This window comes from Camelus bactrianus, chromosome 31 (genome assembly GCF_048773025.1).
Source record: "Camelus bactrianus isolate YW-2024 breed Bactrian camel chromosome 31, ASM4877302v1, whole genome shotgun sequence".
In the NCBI taxonomy this organism is placed as follows: Eukaryota; Metazoa; Chordata; class Mammalia; order Artiodactyla; family Camelidae; genus Camelus; species Camelus bactrianus.
In genome coordinates this window covers 20,506,119-20,524,110 of record NC_133569.1, presented here as the reverse complement: position 1 = coordinate 20,524,110, position 17,992 = coordinate 20,506,119, and the positions used below count along the sequence as shown (strand labels likewise).

The following is a 17,992-nucleotide window of genomic DNA, read 5'->3' as shown; positions in this document are numbered from 1 at the left end:
ACCCTATCGGTGTCTCACATTGCTCATCAGACAACGACAATCAGAGCTCCTACCCAGCAAGGTTGTTGGGAGACTTCAGTGTGAGTACGTGTACCTAAAGAGCATGGCCCATGGTAAGAACTGTATTTCAGCACCAGCTCTTTTTAGTGTAATCATTATTCACAAAGCTGACTAATCAAAAACCACATCCTCCGATAGCAGTACCATACCCCACTGCCTCACCTCTGTCACCTCTGTCAGAAGCTGCAGAGGAGTCACATCATAGCCTCTCCGGAGGTTGGGTGAGGTGAGGGGGATGGGATCTCAGGGTTTTTTTTTTGTTTGTTTGTTTTTTCAGTTATTTAGGTTCTTGGTCTCATTTCCTTCACCAGACTGTGAGCTCCCAGGAGCAGCAGAATCACAAGGTCATTTGTTTCCCTCTCCTGGGACGCAGACTCTCCCAGAGTGAAGGGCTCATCAACTACTTGGTGGGTGAATAACAGCACCCTCCCCAGGACACCGAGGAGGGGAGCCTAGGGTTGTCCTCAGCGTCCTACCTAGGGACAAGTTTCCAGGCTTCAGCTCAGGGAGGGACCAGAGGGAGCCCTGTGGCCTCCATTGAGGGGACAGAGAGGAGTTCCAGGAGGCTGAATGCAGGGCAGAGAACTGGAGAAGAAAAGCTGCCCAGAGAGGGCTCTGGACACGTGCAGAGGGGCCCATCCAGTGACTGGGTGAGTGCTGATCTGTGCATGGGAGGGACTCACCCCAGGCTGAGAAGAGACCATGGGAAATGAGCCGGCTGGATGAGGATGGAGGCTCGCCCAGGACTGGGAACTGTTCATGCTCCCATTAGCCATAATGGACAGACTACATAAAAGGGGCGCTGGCTAGTTATCAGACGTTAACTACTAGATCCTTGGTAGTTAATGAATTTAGTCCCCAAATAAGAAATATGTAGCCTAGGCATTCAAGTTAGAAGCAAATATTGGAAGATCAAACTGATACTCAATTTTCTGTATTGTGACCAGACCAATGGCCAGGTTTCTTTAAAAGAACACAACAAAAATGAATACTTAAAAAGCAAAAAAATCACAATGTCCCTCACTTAATAAAAAGTTACAAGGCATGAAAAAAGCAGAAAAACATCGTCATAAGTAGGAAAGTTTCAATTAATGAAAGCTGTGGAAAAAAAGTCACAGAGACAATTGAATTAATACACAAAGACTGAAACAGCTATTTGAATCTTACAAGTAAACTCAGGGACATAAAATGAAAAAAATGAATACAATCAGGAGAGACATGGACGATATTGCAAAAAAGAAAAAAAAAAAAGAAACCCATACCTAAATGGACTTATACAGATTTTTTAAAAAATACCATATCTATAATGACAGATATAAATGATGGGTGTTTTCAACATATAGGACTGGAACAACTAGATATCCACCTGCAAAAAAAGAAATCTAGATGTAGATCTTACACCTTTTGCAAAATAAAATTAAACTTAGCAAAACTAAGTGTAAACCACAAAACTGTGAAACTCCTAGAAGACAACATAGGAAAAAACCTAAATTAAGTTAGCTCCAGTGATGACTTTCTAGGTATAACACCACAGGCATGAACCTTGAATAACTGATAAGCTGGATTTTATTAAAATTTAAGAGTCTGCTCTGAAAAAGACAACATGAAGACAATGATAAGACAAGTCATAGACTAGGAGAAAATATTTGCAAAAGATACATCTAACAAGGACTGTTTTCCAAAATACAGAAAGTACTTTTAAAACTCAACTAAAAGAAACAAAGACTTCTGTTAAGAAATGGACCTAAGACCTTCACAGATACCTCGCCAAAGAAAATATACAGATGGCCCGTAAGCATACAAAAAGATGATCCGCATCCGATGTCAGCAGGGAAATGCAAAGTATAAAGCTAATGAGATGGAGGATACATCCATTAAAATGGCCCAAATCTGGACATTGGCAATACCAAATGCTGATGATGAGGTGGAACAACAGGAATTGTCCATCATTGCTGGTATGCAATACAAATGGTAGAAGACACTCTGAAGACATTATTGTGGTTTCTTGCAAAACGAAACATACTCTTAGCATACAGTCCAGCAGTTGTGCTCCTAGGTATTCACCAAATGAGTTGAAAATGTATGTCCACAAAACACCCGAACATGCATGCTTATAGCAGCTTTTTTCAAAATAGCTGATGAACCTTGGGAACAACCAAGGTTTCCTTCACTAGGTGAGTGGATAAATAAACTGGTCCATCCAGACAATGGACTATTATGCAGTGCTAAAAGGAAATGAGTCATCAAGTGATGAGAAGACGCGGAGGAACCTCCAATGTGTATCACTAAGTGAAAAAATTGGAAAAGGCTACATACTGTATGATTCCAATGATACGACATTCTGCAAAAGGCAAAACTGTGGGGACAGTAATAAGATCAGTGGTTGCCAGGGGTTGAGGGGCAGGGTGGAGTGAATAGGCAAAGCTCACAGGATTTTTAGGGCAGTGAAAATACTCTGTGTGATACCATAATGATGGATACATGACAGTATACATCTGTCCAAAACTCACAGAAGGTACAAAGGCAAGAGTGAACCTTAATGTAAACTGTGAACTTTGAGTGACTGATTAGAATGTGTCAGTGTAGATTCACCAATTGTAATACATGCACCATTCTGGAGGCGGGGGGTGGGGATAAATGGGAAATCTCTGTACCTTCCACTCAGTTTTATTATGACCCTAAAACGGCTCTAAAAGAATAAATAAAGTCTTCACAAAAACAAAACAAGCAAAACAAACAGCACAACAGTATCCACATACAAAAAGGGAAAATATTCATATGGGATGGGATTAACAGCAGATTAGGTTATGTAGAAAATCAGTGAACTTGAAGAGAAAGCAATAGAAAGGATTCAAAATGAAATACAGAAAAACATAATGGAAAAAATAAGCCGTTAATTCTGAACCAATAGCAATCATTCTAACGTAAGTGTAATTGGAGGTTCAGGGGTGCGAACAGACAAAATATTAAACAATGGCCAAAAATCTAGGTCGGATATAAACTGTAAAGCCAAATGTCCAAAAAATTCAAGAACCCCCAGGTGAAAGAAACATCAAGGAGCCCACACAAAACAAATGATAATCCAGTTGCTGAAAACCAGTATGAAGGAAAATCTTACAGGAGCCAGGGAAGTCACACTCCCTTACCCACAGAGAAGCAGGTGGGAGAGACAGAGTCTGACTGATGCCAAAGCAGGACAAGGAGGGGCAGAGACACAGCCCAGAGCCAGAGCCTGCCCCTTCCCCCTCACCAGGACCTTGCCAGCCCTTCCTTGCCGAAATGTTGGGGCGGAGAGCAAATGGTGGGGGGTGGAAACAGTCAACTCAATCAAAGCCGTTCGACCATTTCACAAAAAACTTCCAATGATGAAACACTGATAATCTTCAAGTTTAATACTGAAATTGTCCCTATATCTTACTTTTAAAAACTGTCATTCCTATTTCCCTCTCTTCCCTACTCACGCCCCTTCTATTAAATTGTGTTAATACCAAGCCCACATACTTCCTCTCTGAGCTGCAGTTTCTCATCTGTAAGCTGTAATTATCTCACCTCCCCTTAATGTCCCAGGCAATGGTCTGAAGCCTTAGCTCACTGGGGTGTTAGGTAGAGCCTTTCTCCCTTCCCCCACTTCTCACACATACCTGAACAGACATGGCAGATGTCATTCCAAGGCCAAAATACATCTGCTACTTTCAGGAAGTTCAGGCCAAAAACATCAGAAATATATTCCTTCTGATTCTCATTTTCTCTATATTAAACACAGGTGAAAAATGATTGCTGTCTCCCAGTTTGTTAGGAAAGTTACACTGAATAACAAATGTCAGGTCTCTGGCTGAGCTGCCGAACAGCACATGCTCTGTGCATGTCACTGTCCCCACTCCCCCAGCCCTGACTCAGAAAGTGGAGTGACGCTTCTCTCCATCTCTGACTGAGGGAAAGTGGTCCAAGGGCAGGGACAGAGGCCTTCTTAGCAGAGGCTGGGGTGACCAGCCACCTGCAGTCTCCTGAACGGATACCTTTCCTGCTCACGCTTCACACTGCACTGTGCAAAGTGCTCACCAGACAGGACAGCTGACGGCATTTGGATGCGCCAGGCCTCAGGCCCTGCACTGCCATCACTGTCATCACCTGAGGTTTGGGTTTCTCTGCGTTCCTCCGTGGCCCCCTCCAGCACAGCCGTCCACCCTGTTCTTCAGAAGCTCCTGCCCCACCCCAGCGAGCTGACACCATGGTGCCAATACAAGCAGGTGGCAGCCACTGAGGGGGTAGGCGGAAACCATGTACCCGGTGGCCCTCCTAGTAGCATAGTGACCGGCACCAGCCCTGAGGATGTGGTTCGTTCTCCCACACAGCCTCACACAGTGCCCACACAGCTCTCCACCATTTCCACAAGCCCCTGCAGACTTTAAACTCCTCTCATTTTACATAAAGAAGTGAAAACCCAGAGGGTCCCAGGGCTAGAAGGAGCAGAGCTGGCCCGCTGTCTCCAGCTGCAGTCCCAGGACTCATATAGCCTGACCGAGCTTCTGAAACACTTACTTATTTACTTATTTACTTACTTACTTACTTACTTATTTATTTATTTATTTATTTATTTATTTATTTATTTATTTATTTATTTATTTATTTATGATTTCCCACTTCAATGAGAGTAACCCAGGGTGGAAGACCTACAACAGAAATGGGGCCATGTGGCAGGCAGGGTTGGGTGGGGGGTTGAATTAGGAGTTTGGGATTAGCAGATATAAACTGATATATATAAAACAGACAAACAAGTTCCTACTGTATAGCACAGGGAACTGTGTTCAATATCTTGTAATAAATAACCTATAATGAAAAAGAGAAATAATATGTGTGCGTGTGTGTGTGTGTGTGTGTGTATATATGACTGAATCACTATACACTGAAAACTAACACAACATTGTAAATCAACTATACTTCAATAAGAAAGAAAGGAAAGGAAGGAAGGAACAAAGGAAGGAAGGAAAGAAAGAAAAAAAGAAACGGGGCCACATCACATGTGCAGTACAAGGACTTGGGTGAGGACCAAGCTCAGCTCTGGGCCTCATTTGATGCCATCCTTTGAAGAGCCTAAGGACATGGGCCTCATCTTGTGACAGTCAGGGCTGGGGGCATTAACTGGCCCTGGGTGACACAGTTCAAGTGCAGAGCTGGGACTCCAGCCCCTACCCCCTACTCCCTGCTGCCTAATCTGGACTCTCCTTGTCCTCCTCTCCCAGTCTCAGAAAACTCAACAATCCTTGAAAATCTCTACTGGCACCGAGGAATCAACACCACAGCAGTATGGTGCCCCATTCTGACTTCTTAGGCTAGCAAAGGATTCAAGTTCAGTGTAGCAAAGGTGTAGGGAAACAGGCACACTTATACATTCTTGGTGTGAGTTAAAATGTCCAGCCTTCTTTTGGATGACATATTGTTGTTCTCTAAAGTATAAATTTATCTAATCGAGTGACACACCAATTTCCCTTTGAAGGAGTTACCCAATAGATGCACATGCATGTACGACACACACAAGGATATATACTACAATGCTGTTGGAATTAGCAAAAAAACAGAATACAGTCTAAAAAGATCTTCATGAGCGACAAGAGTGAAATAAACTGGTTCACCCACATCTGCTTTCTCCATACAATAAAATATTATGCCGTTAAAAAGGATAAGAAATCTGCTTGTACTGACCCAAAACATCGAATGGAATAGGTTATTAACTCAGAATATAACAAAAGTAATCATGGCTGTAAATGCATTTGTTTAAAAAGGCATGAGAAGGGATGAGAAGGGGAGTTTGGGATGTCAGAGGCCTAGGTCTCACACTCCTCAAACCATCAGGATCAGATTTTGGCCTTGTCTGTGTGGATTTTCTCACACTCACCCAGAAACACACCAGCCTGGCTAAAGTGAGCCATTCATGCAGCAGTCTTAAACATGGGTCTCCCCTAGTGAAGACTGATTTAAAAAAAAAAAAAAAACTAACTCTGTAATCATTTTATGATTATAAATATGTTACTAGTTTTCTGAATTTTGAATTTGTTAAATGAAAATATTTAAAACTTCATGACACATGGAATGTTTGCTTGACATTTAATTTTTTTTGTTTTTAACATGTAAGAAATCTGTGAAACCCAGGAGGGGAGCCAGTGCACTTGCAGTGTCTTTAGGATGTGCATCACCGTGGGTTTCCTGTTTGCTACAGTCTCTCCTTGGGAAGGAAAGGGCAGCTCCCATTTTCGGCTGCCTGATTAATGGTCATTTACAGGCAGCCTGGCAGGAAACGTGTCTACAAGGATTGGGGACCTGCCTCCTGCTGAAACAACCAAAGGTGTCGAAGGCACTGGGCAGTCTAGGGAAGTGATTCCTAGCGGGCTGCTATTTAACTGATTTGCCCTGAGTATGTTTTAGAATTGAGGAGTAAGTGTAAAACAGTAAAAAGAAAGAAAGGAAAAACAGCCAATCTCTCTGCTGCTCCAGGCAGCTTGCCAGGGAGTTTCCAGCTTGACCCTGATCCCTCCATGCCTGGAATTTACCTCTGGGACCGCTCACGAGGCCAGCGGGGCCAAGGACTCTTCTCCCTCTGGGCCTGGGTCGGTCGTGCCCGGCCGTGACCCTGCTCCTTCCCCCGGCTCTGCCCTCTGTCGGTCCAGTTAGGCACGCCTGGCTGCGGGTGACCCGGGCAGGCACCCCGCCATGTCTCCCACACCCCTCTCCCACCCGGCCACCGGGCGAGCCTTCCGCTAAGGTAGGACCCGCGGCGAGGACTCACCGACAACACGATACCTAAGACGACGAAGATGAGAGCCCTGGGGCCCCGGAGGCGAAGCCTGGGGCCCCGGAGGCGAAGCCTGGAGCCGGGGGCGCGCCCCACCCGGGCGCTCAAGGCGGCGGATGCGCTGTGTCCCTGCTCCCCGGCGCGGTCAGGGAGCTCTGGCTGTCCCGGCCGCCGCGGGGTTACAGCCCGCAGCGCCATAAGGAATCGGCAGTGTCTTTCGTGGGGCACTGGATCGTCCCTACCGCCTGTAGGGTGACCGGAGGCTCAATCTCTCTGTCTCTGTCTGTCTCTGTCTCTGTCTCTGTCTCTGTCTCTACTCTTGGGAAGCTGGGCCGTCCTGACTTTTGTACTCTTGGTGACTCACAGGGCGGGGTGAAGAACGGGAGCCAATACGCAAATGTGCTCACCGGTTCTTGGAAACACGTGACTTAGTCACAGAGAGGCTCTGAATGGGAGCCAGCTGTCTTCTAGGTGCACCTCCTGCAGGTGGGGGGCCAGAGGTAGAACTAACGGGCTCAGGCAGCGGCTACTCTGGGCACCTAGTTTGTTTCTGGATCCTGTCCATGCCAGACAGGCACAGAAGATGGCGGTGAGGAGTTGGGGAGCCAGGGGGAAGTCAGCATCTACCAGAAGCTGTGCCCTCTGCTGTTACCGGTCGTGAGGTGGAGTCCCCAGCCAGGACCTGTCCTGATCCTGTTCTCTTTCCAGAGCCAAAGCAAGCCCCTCATGTTTATAAACTCTGAACTACCCTGCTCAGATTTTGGTCTTCTGCTCACTCTGCTCCTTCCTCCTCCCCTCGAGGGTCTCATCGACCCACTTGGCATGTCTTACTGCACCTAGCCTATGGCTTCAGGGTGCTTGAGCTTAGCATCTCAGTAGCAGGATGCCTGGCTGGAGCAGATGCTTAATACATGAGTGAGTGGAGGGAATGAAGGTCACAGATCAGTGATCTGATCCGTGGGTCTGAATTCGGGTCACCTGTAGCCTTCCGACTTCCCCCATCACCGCCTTGTGTGTTTTGGTAATTCCAGATTTCTGGCTGAAAAGAATCATCTGTCTTTCACACTCACACTTTCATGCTGTCTAGTCTCAACACTACTGCTCCTGCAGTCAGGAAAGCTCAAGGAAGCCATTTCAGACTTTCTTTAGGATTTTTCTTCCCTATAGTTTCTTTAAAGCCCTTGGGAAATAGAACTGCTGGAGACTAACTGGCACATAAAAACAAATGAGCCAAGAGGGGGTTCCCCACGTGGGTCAGGAGGGCCTTCCAGCTCTCTCTATACCTCCAGCTCTGTGTGGGGCCTATGTTATCTTCATGATTCTCTGAATTTCCTTTGACGATAATAGGACCCTGATTTCACAATCCAGGGACACCATTCACATTGGGCAATGCTGTACTTTGGGTCACCAGGCTCAGAGACGTATGTCCAGGTCACCCATCTCTGTAGTTTGCCAGGACCAAGTAGTTACCAAACCCCTGCCCACTCCTCCAGTTCGCCACATCTTCCTCTACTCTCTGTCTCATCCTGGAATGTCTATCTGGCTTCTCGTATCTGTAGGCTGTTGCCAAAGACTCCATAGTGCTGTGCCCGAGCCCACGTTGCTCCCCTCTTCCTCATGCCGGGGATGACAGTGGGGCATAGCCAGCTTCAGTGAAAGGAATCTGTCACTTGGCACTGGGAGGGAAAGGCCAGCTGTGACCAGCTGTGAAGGTGGTGCTGGGCTCTATATCCTATAGGGGGCAAACATTTCATGACATAATGCAAGTACAAATACTTTGTTAAAAAACTCTGTGGAAAATCTGTTACAGTACATTTCAGACTTGATGATACAAAATAAAAAGAGAGATAAAAGAGCCCTTATTATGAAACCCTACTCCATTGAAAGGGAAAATCTACAAGAGGGAGCCTGGTTCAGAGCAGGGTTGGTGGTTGTCTGGCTGTGGTCCTCAGCTGTTGGAATCAAAACACACTAAATGGGTGGGTCTGGTGTCCAGGGTTCAACGTGTGGAGGAGAGAAACTGTTGTCAAATGGCAGACTACGGTAATTCAGCAGGGAAAGGAGGAAGTGTGCCCAGAGAAATAGAGAAGAGAGAGTAAGCCCGAAAAACCACAGACAAGTGAAGGGAGACGATACTACCTGAATAGGTGCAGTCAAGGAAAAATGGCAAAGATGACTCAGGATTTAGGAAAAGGGTGGTTGAAAATGCACTATTGTAGGAAAGGATTCAGAAAACATGCTAGAAATGCCACTACTTGTCCAATCTCAACATACTGTGGGTTGTCAATAAAACTAAAAAAAGGTGTAAACCATTGAATGAAATTTCCTTTTGTGGGCACCTTACATCCAGGCATTGAAGTGATGTGCACCTGCCCTGCTTTTATTCCCTGGAGCTAATTTTTGGTCTCTCTGATCCTCAGTCTTCCTATTTAAATGGACATGGTTGTATCTTTGAGATGTGCTTTTTGTTTTGGTGTTAGAGTAGGAGTAGTTTCTGGGATGATGTAACCCCAGGCTGTTGAGAGTTCTAGCAGACTTCTGTGGATGCTGTGCCCATGTTTCCAGAGGGAGTTTTGACGGCCACTGCATAGCATGCTATGTTAGCAACCTTCAGATATACAGCACAGCTTTATTAATCATAGTCACCATACTGTACATGACATCCCCAGGACTTATTTATTTTATAACTGTTCGTTTATACCTTGTTCTTGCAGGGGGTGTCCTGGTTTAACTTCTCTAGCATCCTTAACATTCACACTTTATTCTGCCTCATCCAAAAGATTTCTCCGTTCTTGGAAATGTAGTAGCTATTATCTCTCCTAGTCACTTGACACAAACATGTGTTATCTTCTGTTTTATTTTCCTGTTGCAGACTGCCTATGTTCTGATTAAAAATTTCATCAATATAACTTTCTTATTCCTGTCCCCTATTTTTTACTTCAGGGGTCTCTTTATTTTCCACATTGTGTCTTAAATATGCTGTGTAATGCAGAGTTTGCTCAATGAGTGTACATCTTTCAACTATTTTAGCTTCCCAAATGGCTGTCACTTCTAATTATTGAGATCCTTGTTGAAGCCAGATGCTGGGTGAGACAAATGGGAGACAGAGGCTAGCTCATTCATGAACAAGTCCGAATCTTCAATTTCCTGTTGGTGTCTTATTCTCCAATCCGCTTGCTTCCTCTGGTTCCTCTTTTAGGCTGTTTATGTTTAATATATGCAAAACCTAACCAAGGAGACGCACAATCTGTATGCTGAGACATAGGAAACTGATTTAAAGAAATGGAAAGAGACCCCATGCTGTTGGATTGGCAGAATTACTGTTGTTAAAAGGGCCATGCAACCAAAAGCAATCTACAGATTTAATGCAATCCTTATCAAATTATCCCTGACATTTTTCAGAGAACTAAAACAAATAATCGTAAAATTTAAATGGAACCACAAAAGACCCAAAATTGCCAAAGCAATCCTGAGGAAAAAGAACCAAGCTGAAAATGTAACCCTCCCAATGCTACTAAGCTTCTTTTCTATCTAATCCTCAGATACCATACATTTTGAGCAGTTGGTGGCAGGGATCGGTGGGGACAGCTTCTTGGGCACCTTTTTAAACCAGAAGTTTGTTACTGCGTCCTGAAATTTTGAAAGTATGCGAATATATGTCTTTTACTTGTAAAAATGAGAGAGAGAATTCATCCATACGTTCAAAGGTTTGAACTGAGACAAAATATTAATGGATGCTATCCCTAGTTGAGGGAATGAGATGTGATTTTTACTACATTCTTATAAAAACTTTCATTGCCCAATTTTATGGAGTATGTTTTATTTTCTAATAAGAGAAAAGATTACAGGGGAGATTGTCAGGTGTATGTTACTTGGGTAGGCGCAAAAGCCCAAAGAAGAAACAGAAAAACAGAAGAATGCATTTAGAGCTGGGTTTAAGGTCCACATTCTCTTTGGTTTTGGCGACTGTGGTGAAGGAAACGTGACAGATCCCAGGAGGAGTGAGAATCAGGAAGCCACTCATGCCTGTCCCTGTTTTGTCTCTACAGGTCCCAACTGCCTCAATCACGACTACTTGGCAGGACCGAGTTCACCAGCAATTAGCTGCCTCACCAGGATTGAAGCGCAGCTTCTGGGAGTTGTGTTCACCAGGTAAATTCTCAGACTGATCTCCAACCCTCACCCCACCGTCATCTCCACGTCCTTCTGGCCTTCTGCTTCCTACAGTTTCTGGTTCTTTTTCACTGCTACTTACTGGAAGCCTTCTGTGTGCCAGGCACTGTGCTACTCGAGGGCACGAGGCACCTGGCCTCCTGGAGCTCTCCTCCTGGGATGGTACCCAGACAGAGGGATGAATGTGGCAGTCAGAGAGATGAGATAGGAAGCGTGAGAATAACTGAGTGATGGATGGGACAGAGATTAGGTTGGTGAGACCTCCTGGGCATGGTGACTTTGATGCAGAGAGTCACTTGCTGGTGCAGAGAGCCAGGGAGAGTGCTCCTCAGAGCGTCCCCGGGAGCTTTCACTCCAAGGGGCAGGGCTGGACTTGTTTGAGCTAAACCAGGGGCCAGGTAGGGTGAGTGGAAGTGAAGAGGTCACAGGAGTGTTAGGAGCAGGCCACACAGAGCCCTGACACCGTGAAGGGAGCATGGATTTTATTTTGTAAGTAAGGGAAACCTCTGAAAAGTTTTAGGCATAGGACTTAAGGAATCAGGTTTGTTTCAGGCAGAGGACCAATGAGATAAGTGCACACACTTAGATTGAAAGGAGGTAAGACTGGAAGCAAGTGGCGGGCTGTCTAGGGCATGTCTGTGAAGTGCACCCCTGGTTGTTCTACCTGGTGTGATGTCTGTGTTCCATGTGGTTCTGTGAGCCCCAGGAAAGGCAGCAGGACCCATGCCTGGTAGGATGGTTGACTGGGGTTTTTGCTTTGCAAAACGTGTTTTCTTTACCCTAACTTGGCTGAGTTAGGAATTGATCTTCTGCACAGGGGCATTGAGAGCTGGCAAAAGTAGCACCAAAAAGTACTTAAAATCCCTTTAAGAATTTTGCGTTTTCTCATTCTACCATGAGCATCTTAGGAAAGGTTCTTGTGTCCTTCTATTAGGGTGAGCCCATGTTGCCCATGTGGACTTGTCAACGTGTCAGAACAAGGAGAGGAAAGAGCTCCAGACAAACACGTAGTGAAAGTGTAAATGCAGGAGAGCTCTGGCACCTGTTGCTGTGGCCAGGGACGAGATGGGGGGGCTTGAATAGGATGGTGAGCGGAGCTGCAGACAGAATATGAAAGACTCAGGACACAGTTGGGGCATGAGTGGTTAGCAGTTGTCGGTGGATTATATGTGGGAAGTGAAGACAAGGGAAGTGCGAAACTGAACTGCTCAGGGTGAATTGAGCCTCGGAGGACATGGTGTTTGTACCATATATATCTGGGGACACCAGCATATAGGTGGTACTTGACCCTGAGTCCTGGGTCCCCTGAAAGGAAACAATAGAAACTGAGGAGAGAGGGCACAACTGCTCTCAGAGAACTGGGACATGCAGAGGTCAGTCCAGGGAGATGGGTCAGCAAAAGGACTGCGAAGGAATGGTCAGGAGAAGGGAGAGAGGACTCAGTGCCTGCAAGCGGAGAAGGTCCTATCTGTGGGGTATGACCACTTACCAAACACCTGGGAACGAGGACGGGAAATCTCCCCTAAATGTGCACTTGTCTTCCTGTGAATGGGGATGAGAGTCCTTCTAAGAGTTACCAGTAATTTATACTTCACTTTCTGTGAGCTTCTCTTCGGTTTTTCTTAAGTGTTATTATTATTATTATTATTACTATTATTATTATTTATTATTATTATTAACGTCATAGGAATTGTAGATTAGGGAAATTCTGCTTTTAAAGTGTGATTTATATTTCAAGTATTTTCTTCTAGCTTTTTTTTTTTTATCATCATTGTGATGTTTCCCAGGAAGAGTTTTCTTCCTAATTTTTATATAGTTGACTTTGTCCAGTTTGATGGTTCCTTGTCATACTGAGATAGTCCTTTTCCTGGACAAATTTGTAAGAAAAATTTCTCACATTTATTTGCAGTAGTTTGTGTTTTCCTATTTTGCAATTTTAAGTCATTGATCCATCTGATTTTATTTTGTTAACAGTACAGAGTAAGAAAGATACCTTAAAAAAAAAAAAAACCTCTTCATTAATATTGGGTTGTTTTCCTTTTGACATACAAAATCTATGCTAAAATCCTATCTATCATCTCCAAAACTTTCCTTCCCTCCTTTATTTATTATTATTATTTCCTTCCCTCCTTCATTTATTATTATTAATTTGTGATAAGAACACTAAACATAAGGTCTACTTTATCAAAATTTTAAATATACACTATTGTTAGCTATAGACACCATGCTGTAACGTAGATCTCTAGGATTTCTTCATCTTCTATAACTGAAATCTATACCCTTTGACCAGCACCTCCTCATTTCTCTCTTCCCTCAGCCTCTGGAAACCACTATTCTACTGTCTACTTCTATGAGTTTGACTATTTTAGATTCCTCATATGGTGGTAACATGCAATATTTGTTTTTCTGTGTCTGACTTACTTGACGCGGCATAATGTACTCCAGATACATTCATGTTGTCACAAATGGCACAATTTTCTTTTTTAAGGCTTGAATAATATTTCATTGTATTATACCACATTTCTTTATTTGTTCAGCCATTAGTGGCTATTTAGGTGGTTTCTATTTCTTGGCTATTGTGAATAATGCTGTAGTGAACATCGGAGTGACCTTTCGAGGTCATAATTTGAATTTTTTGGATATGTGCTCAGAAGTGGGATTGCTAGATCATACAATAATTCTATTTTTAGTTTTTTGAGGAACCTTCATACTGTTTTCCCAGTGGTTGCACCAATCTATATTCTCACCAATAATGTGAAAGGGTTCTCTTCTCTCCATATCCTCTTTAGCATTTGTTACCTTTTGTTTTTTGTGAAGACATTCTAACACGTGTGAAGTGATACCTCATTGTGGTTTTTCTTTGAATTTCCCTGATGATTAGTGATGTTGAGCATTTTTTCATATATGTACTGGAGATTTGTATGTCTGCTTTAGAGAAATGTTTGTTTAGATCCTTGGCCCATTCAAGTCAGGTTATTTGTTTTTTAGCCTTTGAGTTGTAGGCATTCTTTATATATTTTGAACAGTAATCCTTTATCAGCTTTGCAAATGTTTTCTCCTATTCCATAGGTTGTTTTTTTACTTTTAAATTATTTTTTAATTTATTTATTATTGATGTATAGTTGATTAAGAATGTTATATTAGTTTCAGGTATACAACATAGTGATTCAATATTTTTATGGATTATACTCCATTTAAAATTATTCCAAAATAATAGCTATATTACCCTGTATTGTGCAATAGATCCTCTTTGCTTATTTATTTTATATGTAGTAGTTATGTCTCTCAATCTTATACCCTTCTTGTGACCCTCTGTTCTTCCCCCTCCCTATGGGTAACAACTAGTTTGTTCTCTATATCTGTGATTGTTTCTGTTTTGTTATATACATTTATTTTTGTTATTTTTTTAGATTCCACGTATAAATGATATCATAGAGTATTTGTCTTTCTCTGTCTGACGTATTTCAGTGAACATAATACCCTCTAGGTCCATCCATGTTGTTGCAAATGGAGGTTTCTTTTTCATTTTCTTGGTTGTTTCCTTTGCTGTACAGCAGTTTTTATTCTGAGGTAATCCAACTTGTCTATTTCTGTTTTTGTTGCCTGTGCTTTTAGTGCCATATCCAAGAAATCATTGAAAGGCCAGTGTCCAAAAGGTGTTTCCCTGTGTTTTAAGAGTCTTATAGTTCAGGTCTTACATTTAAGTCTTTAACCCATTTTGGGTTGATTTTTGTATATGATCTAAGATAAGAGTTCAGTTTCACTCTTTTGCATACAAATATCCAGTGTTCCCAACATCATTTATTAAAGAGACTATCCATCCTCTGTTGTGTATCCTTGACATCCTTGTCAAAGATGAGTTGATTTTACATGTGAGGGTTTCTTTCTATTCTGTTCCATTGGTCTATGTGTCTGTTTTTATGCCTGTACCACAGTCTTTTGGTTACCACAGTTTTGTAATATATTTTGAAATCAGGAAGTGTGATGCCTCTAGCTTTATTCTTCTTGCTCAGGTTATTTTCAGCCAATCATAGACTTTTGTGGTTCCATATGAATTTGAGAATTTTTCTGTTAACAAAAAGGTACCATTGGAATTTTAATAGAGTAATATTGAATCTGTATATTGCTTTGGGTAATAAGGACATTTTAACATTAAGAAGTCTATCATTCTATGAACATGGGATCTTTCTATTTATGTCTGTCTGCTTTAATTCCTTTCATTAGTGTTTTATGGTTTTCTGTGTATAAACCTTTTAAATCCTTGGTTAAGTTTATTCCAAAGTATTTTATTCTTTTTGATACTATTTTAAATGAGGTTTGGCTTTTAATTTCCTTTTTGGATAGTTGATTTTCATGTATAGAAATGAAACCAATTTTGTGTATTGATTTTCTATCCTGAAATTTTATGGAATTTGTTTATGAGTTCTAACAGATTTTTGTGAAGTCTTTCTACTTATAAAATTAGGCCATTTGCAAACAGAAACCATTTTTCCTCTTCCTGTCTGATTTGGATGCTTTTATTTCTTTTTCTTGCCTAATTGCTGTGGCTAGGACTTCTAGTACTGTTTAATAAAAGTGAAAAGAATGAGCTTCCTTGCCTTGTTCTAAATTTTAAGGGAAAAGCTTTCAGCTTTTTAGCATTGAGTATGAGATTATCTGTGGATTTTTTATATACAGCTTTTATTCTGTTCAGGCACATTCCTTGTATACATGATTTGTTGCATTTTCATCATTAAAAGTTGTTGAATTTTGTCAGATGCTTTTTCTGCATCTATTGAGATGATCATAGATTGTTATCCTTCATTCTATTAATGTGGTGTATCACATTGATTGATTTGCATATGTTGAACCATCCATACATCCCAAGGACAAATCTCATTTGTTCACGGTGTAAGATCCTTTTAATGTTCTGTTGAATTTGGTTTGCTAATATTTTATGGAGGATTTTTGCATCCATTTTAATCAAGGATATTGACTATAGTTGTCTTTTCCTGTTATGTGTCTTCGTCTGGCTTTGTAGTATTAGGGTGATGCTTGAATCAAAAACAGGGTTTGGAAATTGTTTGTTTGTTTGTTTGTTTGTTTAAAGAGTTTAAGAAGGATTAGTGTTAATTCTTCTTTAAATGTTTAGTAGAATTCACCTGTGAAGCCATCTGGTCCTGGGCTTTTAGTTGCTGGAAAGTTTTAAATTACTGATTTTATCTCCTTATTTGTCATTTGATCTGATCAAGGTTTCTATGTCTTCATGACAGTCTTGGTAGATTTTATGTTTTTAGGAACTTATCCATCTTATAGGTTATCCAGTTGTCATATAATTGTTGATAATGACCCATTGTGATTTTTAAAATTTCTGTTGTTTCAGTTATAATGTCTTCTCTTCCATGTCTGATTTTATTAATTTGAGTATTTTTTCTGAATTAATTTAGCTAATGGTTTGTTCATTTTATCTTTTCAATGTTTTTTTTCCCTGCTATTTTTCTATTAATTTCTGCTCTGATGTTTGTTATTACCTTGCTTCTGCTGACTTTGCATTTCACTTGTTTTTCTCTTTCTAGTTGATTGAGGTGTCATGTTAGGTCACATTTGAAATTTGAGTTATTTTTCCTTTATAATGTGGTCATTTATCACTACAAAATTTCTTCTTAGTAGTGCTTTTACTTCATCCCATAAATTTTGGTATGTTGTGATTTTGTTTCAATAATCTCAAGATATTTTCTAACTTTTGTTTCAGTTTCTTCTTTGACCCAATGGCTGTTTGAGTGTATTATTTAATTTCTATGTATTTGTGAATTTTTCTGTTTTCCTTTGGTTATTGATTTCTAATTTCAATCCATTGTATTCAGAAAAGATTCTTAGAATAATTTTAATTTTCTTTAATTTGAGAGAACTTGTTTTAAGGCCTGGCATGTGATCTTTCCTGCAAATGTTGTGTGTGAGCTTAAGAAGAATGTGTATTCTGCTGCTTTAGGGTGGAATGTTCTGTATGTCTCTGTTAGGCCCATTTGGTTTATAGTCCAGTTCAAGTCTGCTGTTTCCTTAATGATTTTCTGTCCAGATGACTTTCCCATTATTGTACGTGGGGTAAGAAAGTCACTTAGTATTACTGTATTGCTGTCTGTTTCTCCCTTCATATCCATCAATGTTTGTTTTATGTATTTAGGTGTTCCAATGTTGGGTGCATGTATATTTATAATTGTTATATCTTCCTGTTGAGTTGGTCCTTTTATCATTAGGTAATTACCTTTTTTGTCTGTTTTGACAGTTTTCACCTGAAAGTCTATTTTGTCTGATACATGTGTAGCCACTTCTGCTCTCTTTTGGTTACAATTTACATGGAATATCTTTACCATCCTTTTATTTTCAGTCTATACTTATCCTTAACTCTAAAGTGGGTCTCTTATAGATAACATACAGTTAGATGTTGTTTTTTTGGTCCATGCTTCCAGTCTGTGTCTTTTTATTGGTGAATGTAATGTATTTGCATTTGAAGTAATTATTGATAGGTAACAGCTTAATACTGCCATTTTGGTCATTTTTTCCTGTCCATTTTGTAGTTCTTTTGCTCTTCTCTTCCTTTCTTGCTGTCTTCTTTTGTGGTTTCATGATTTTTTTTGTAGTGATAGGCTTTGATTGTTCTTTCTCTTTTTTGTATCTGCTATCAGCTTTTTCATTGTGATTATTATAAGGCTTTCCATCAATATTAGTAGAGGAGACTCTTACAGTTTTCTTTTGCCCATACGTACAATCTTAGTGAGATTAGAATCCAAAATTTGGATGAGGAACTTAGGTGACAGCATGTGGGTGTCTCCAAAGCACATCTGAGTGGGAAAAATATTCAGTCTATTTCCAATTAGCCCCATTTCTTTTGCAGCCTCACTGTTGTTTTATGGTGTCTCTGAGTGCCGTTACAGGCCCCAGTGTCAGGAGGAATGGGGCTAATGTTTGAGTGACTTCTGCTTTTTTTTTTTTTTT

The 17,992-nt window shown here is 41.4% G+C and overlaps 1 protein-coding gene across 2 annotated transcripts in view; it reads right to left on the bottom strand.

Annotated features, from left to right (window-relative positions):
• LOC141575712 (tumor necrosis factor receptor superfamily member 10B-like) overlaps positions 1-7,199 on the bottom strand; it is a 34,998-nt gene extending 27,799 nt beyond the window's left edge. The window contains exon 1 of one of the 2 annotated variants that reach the window (XM_074355632.1): positions 6,842-7,199. In XM_074355632.1, coding sequence (XP_074211733.1) covers positions 6,842-7,045 — 204 coding nt within the window. In that variant the 5' untranslated portion in view covers positions 7,046-7,199. The remainder of the gene's footprint in view (positions 1-6,841) is intronic. The other variant, XM_074355634.1, reaches the window with a different exon arrangement.
• Between the last annotated feature and the right edge of the window lie 10,793 nt (positions 7,200-17,992).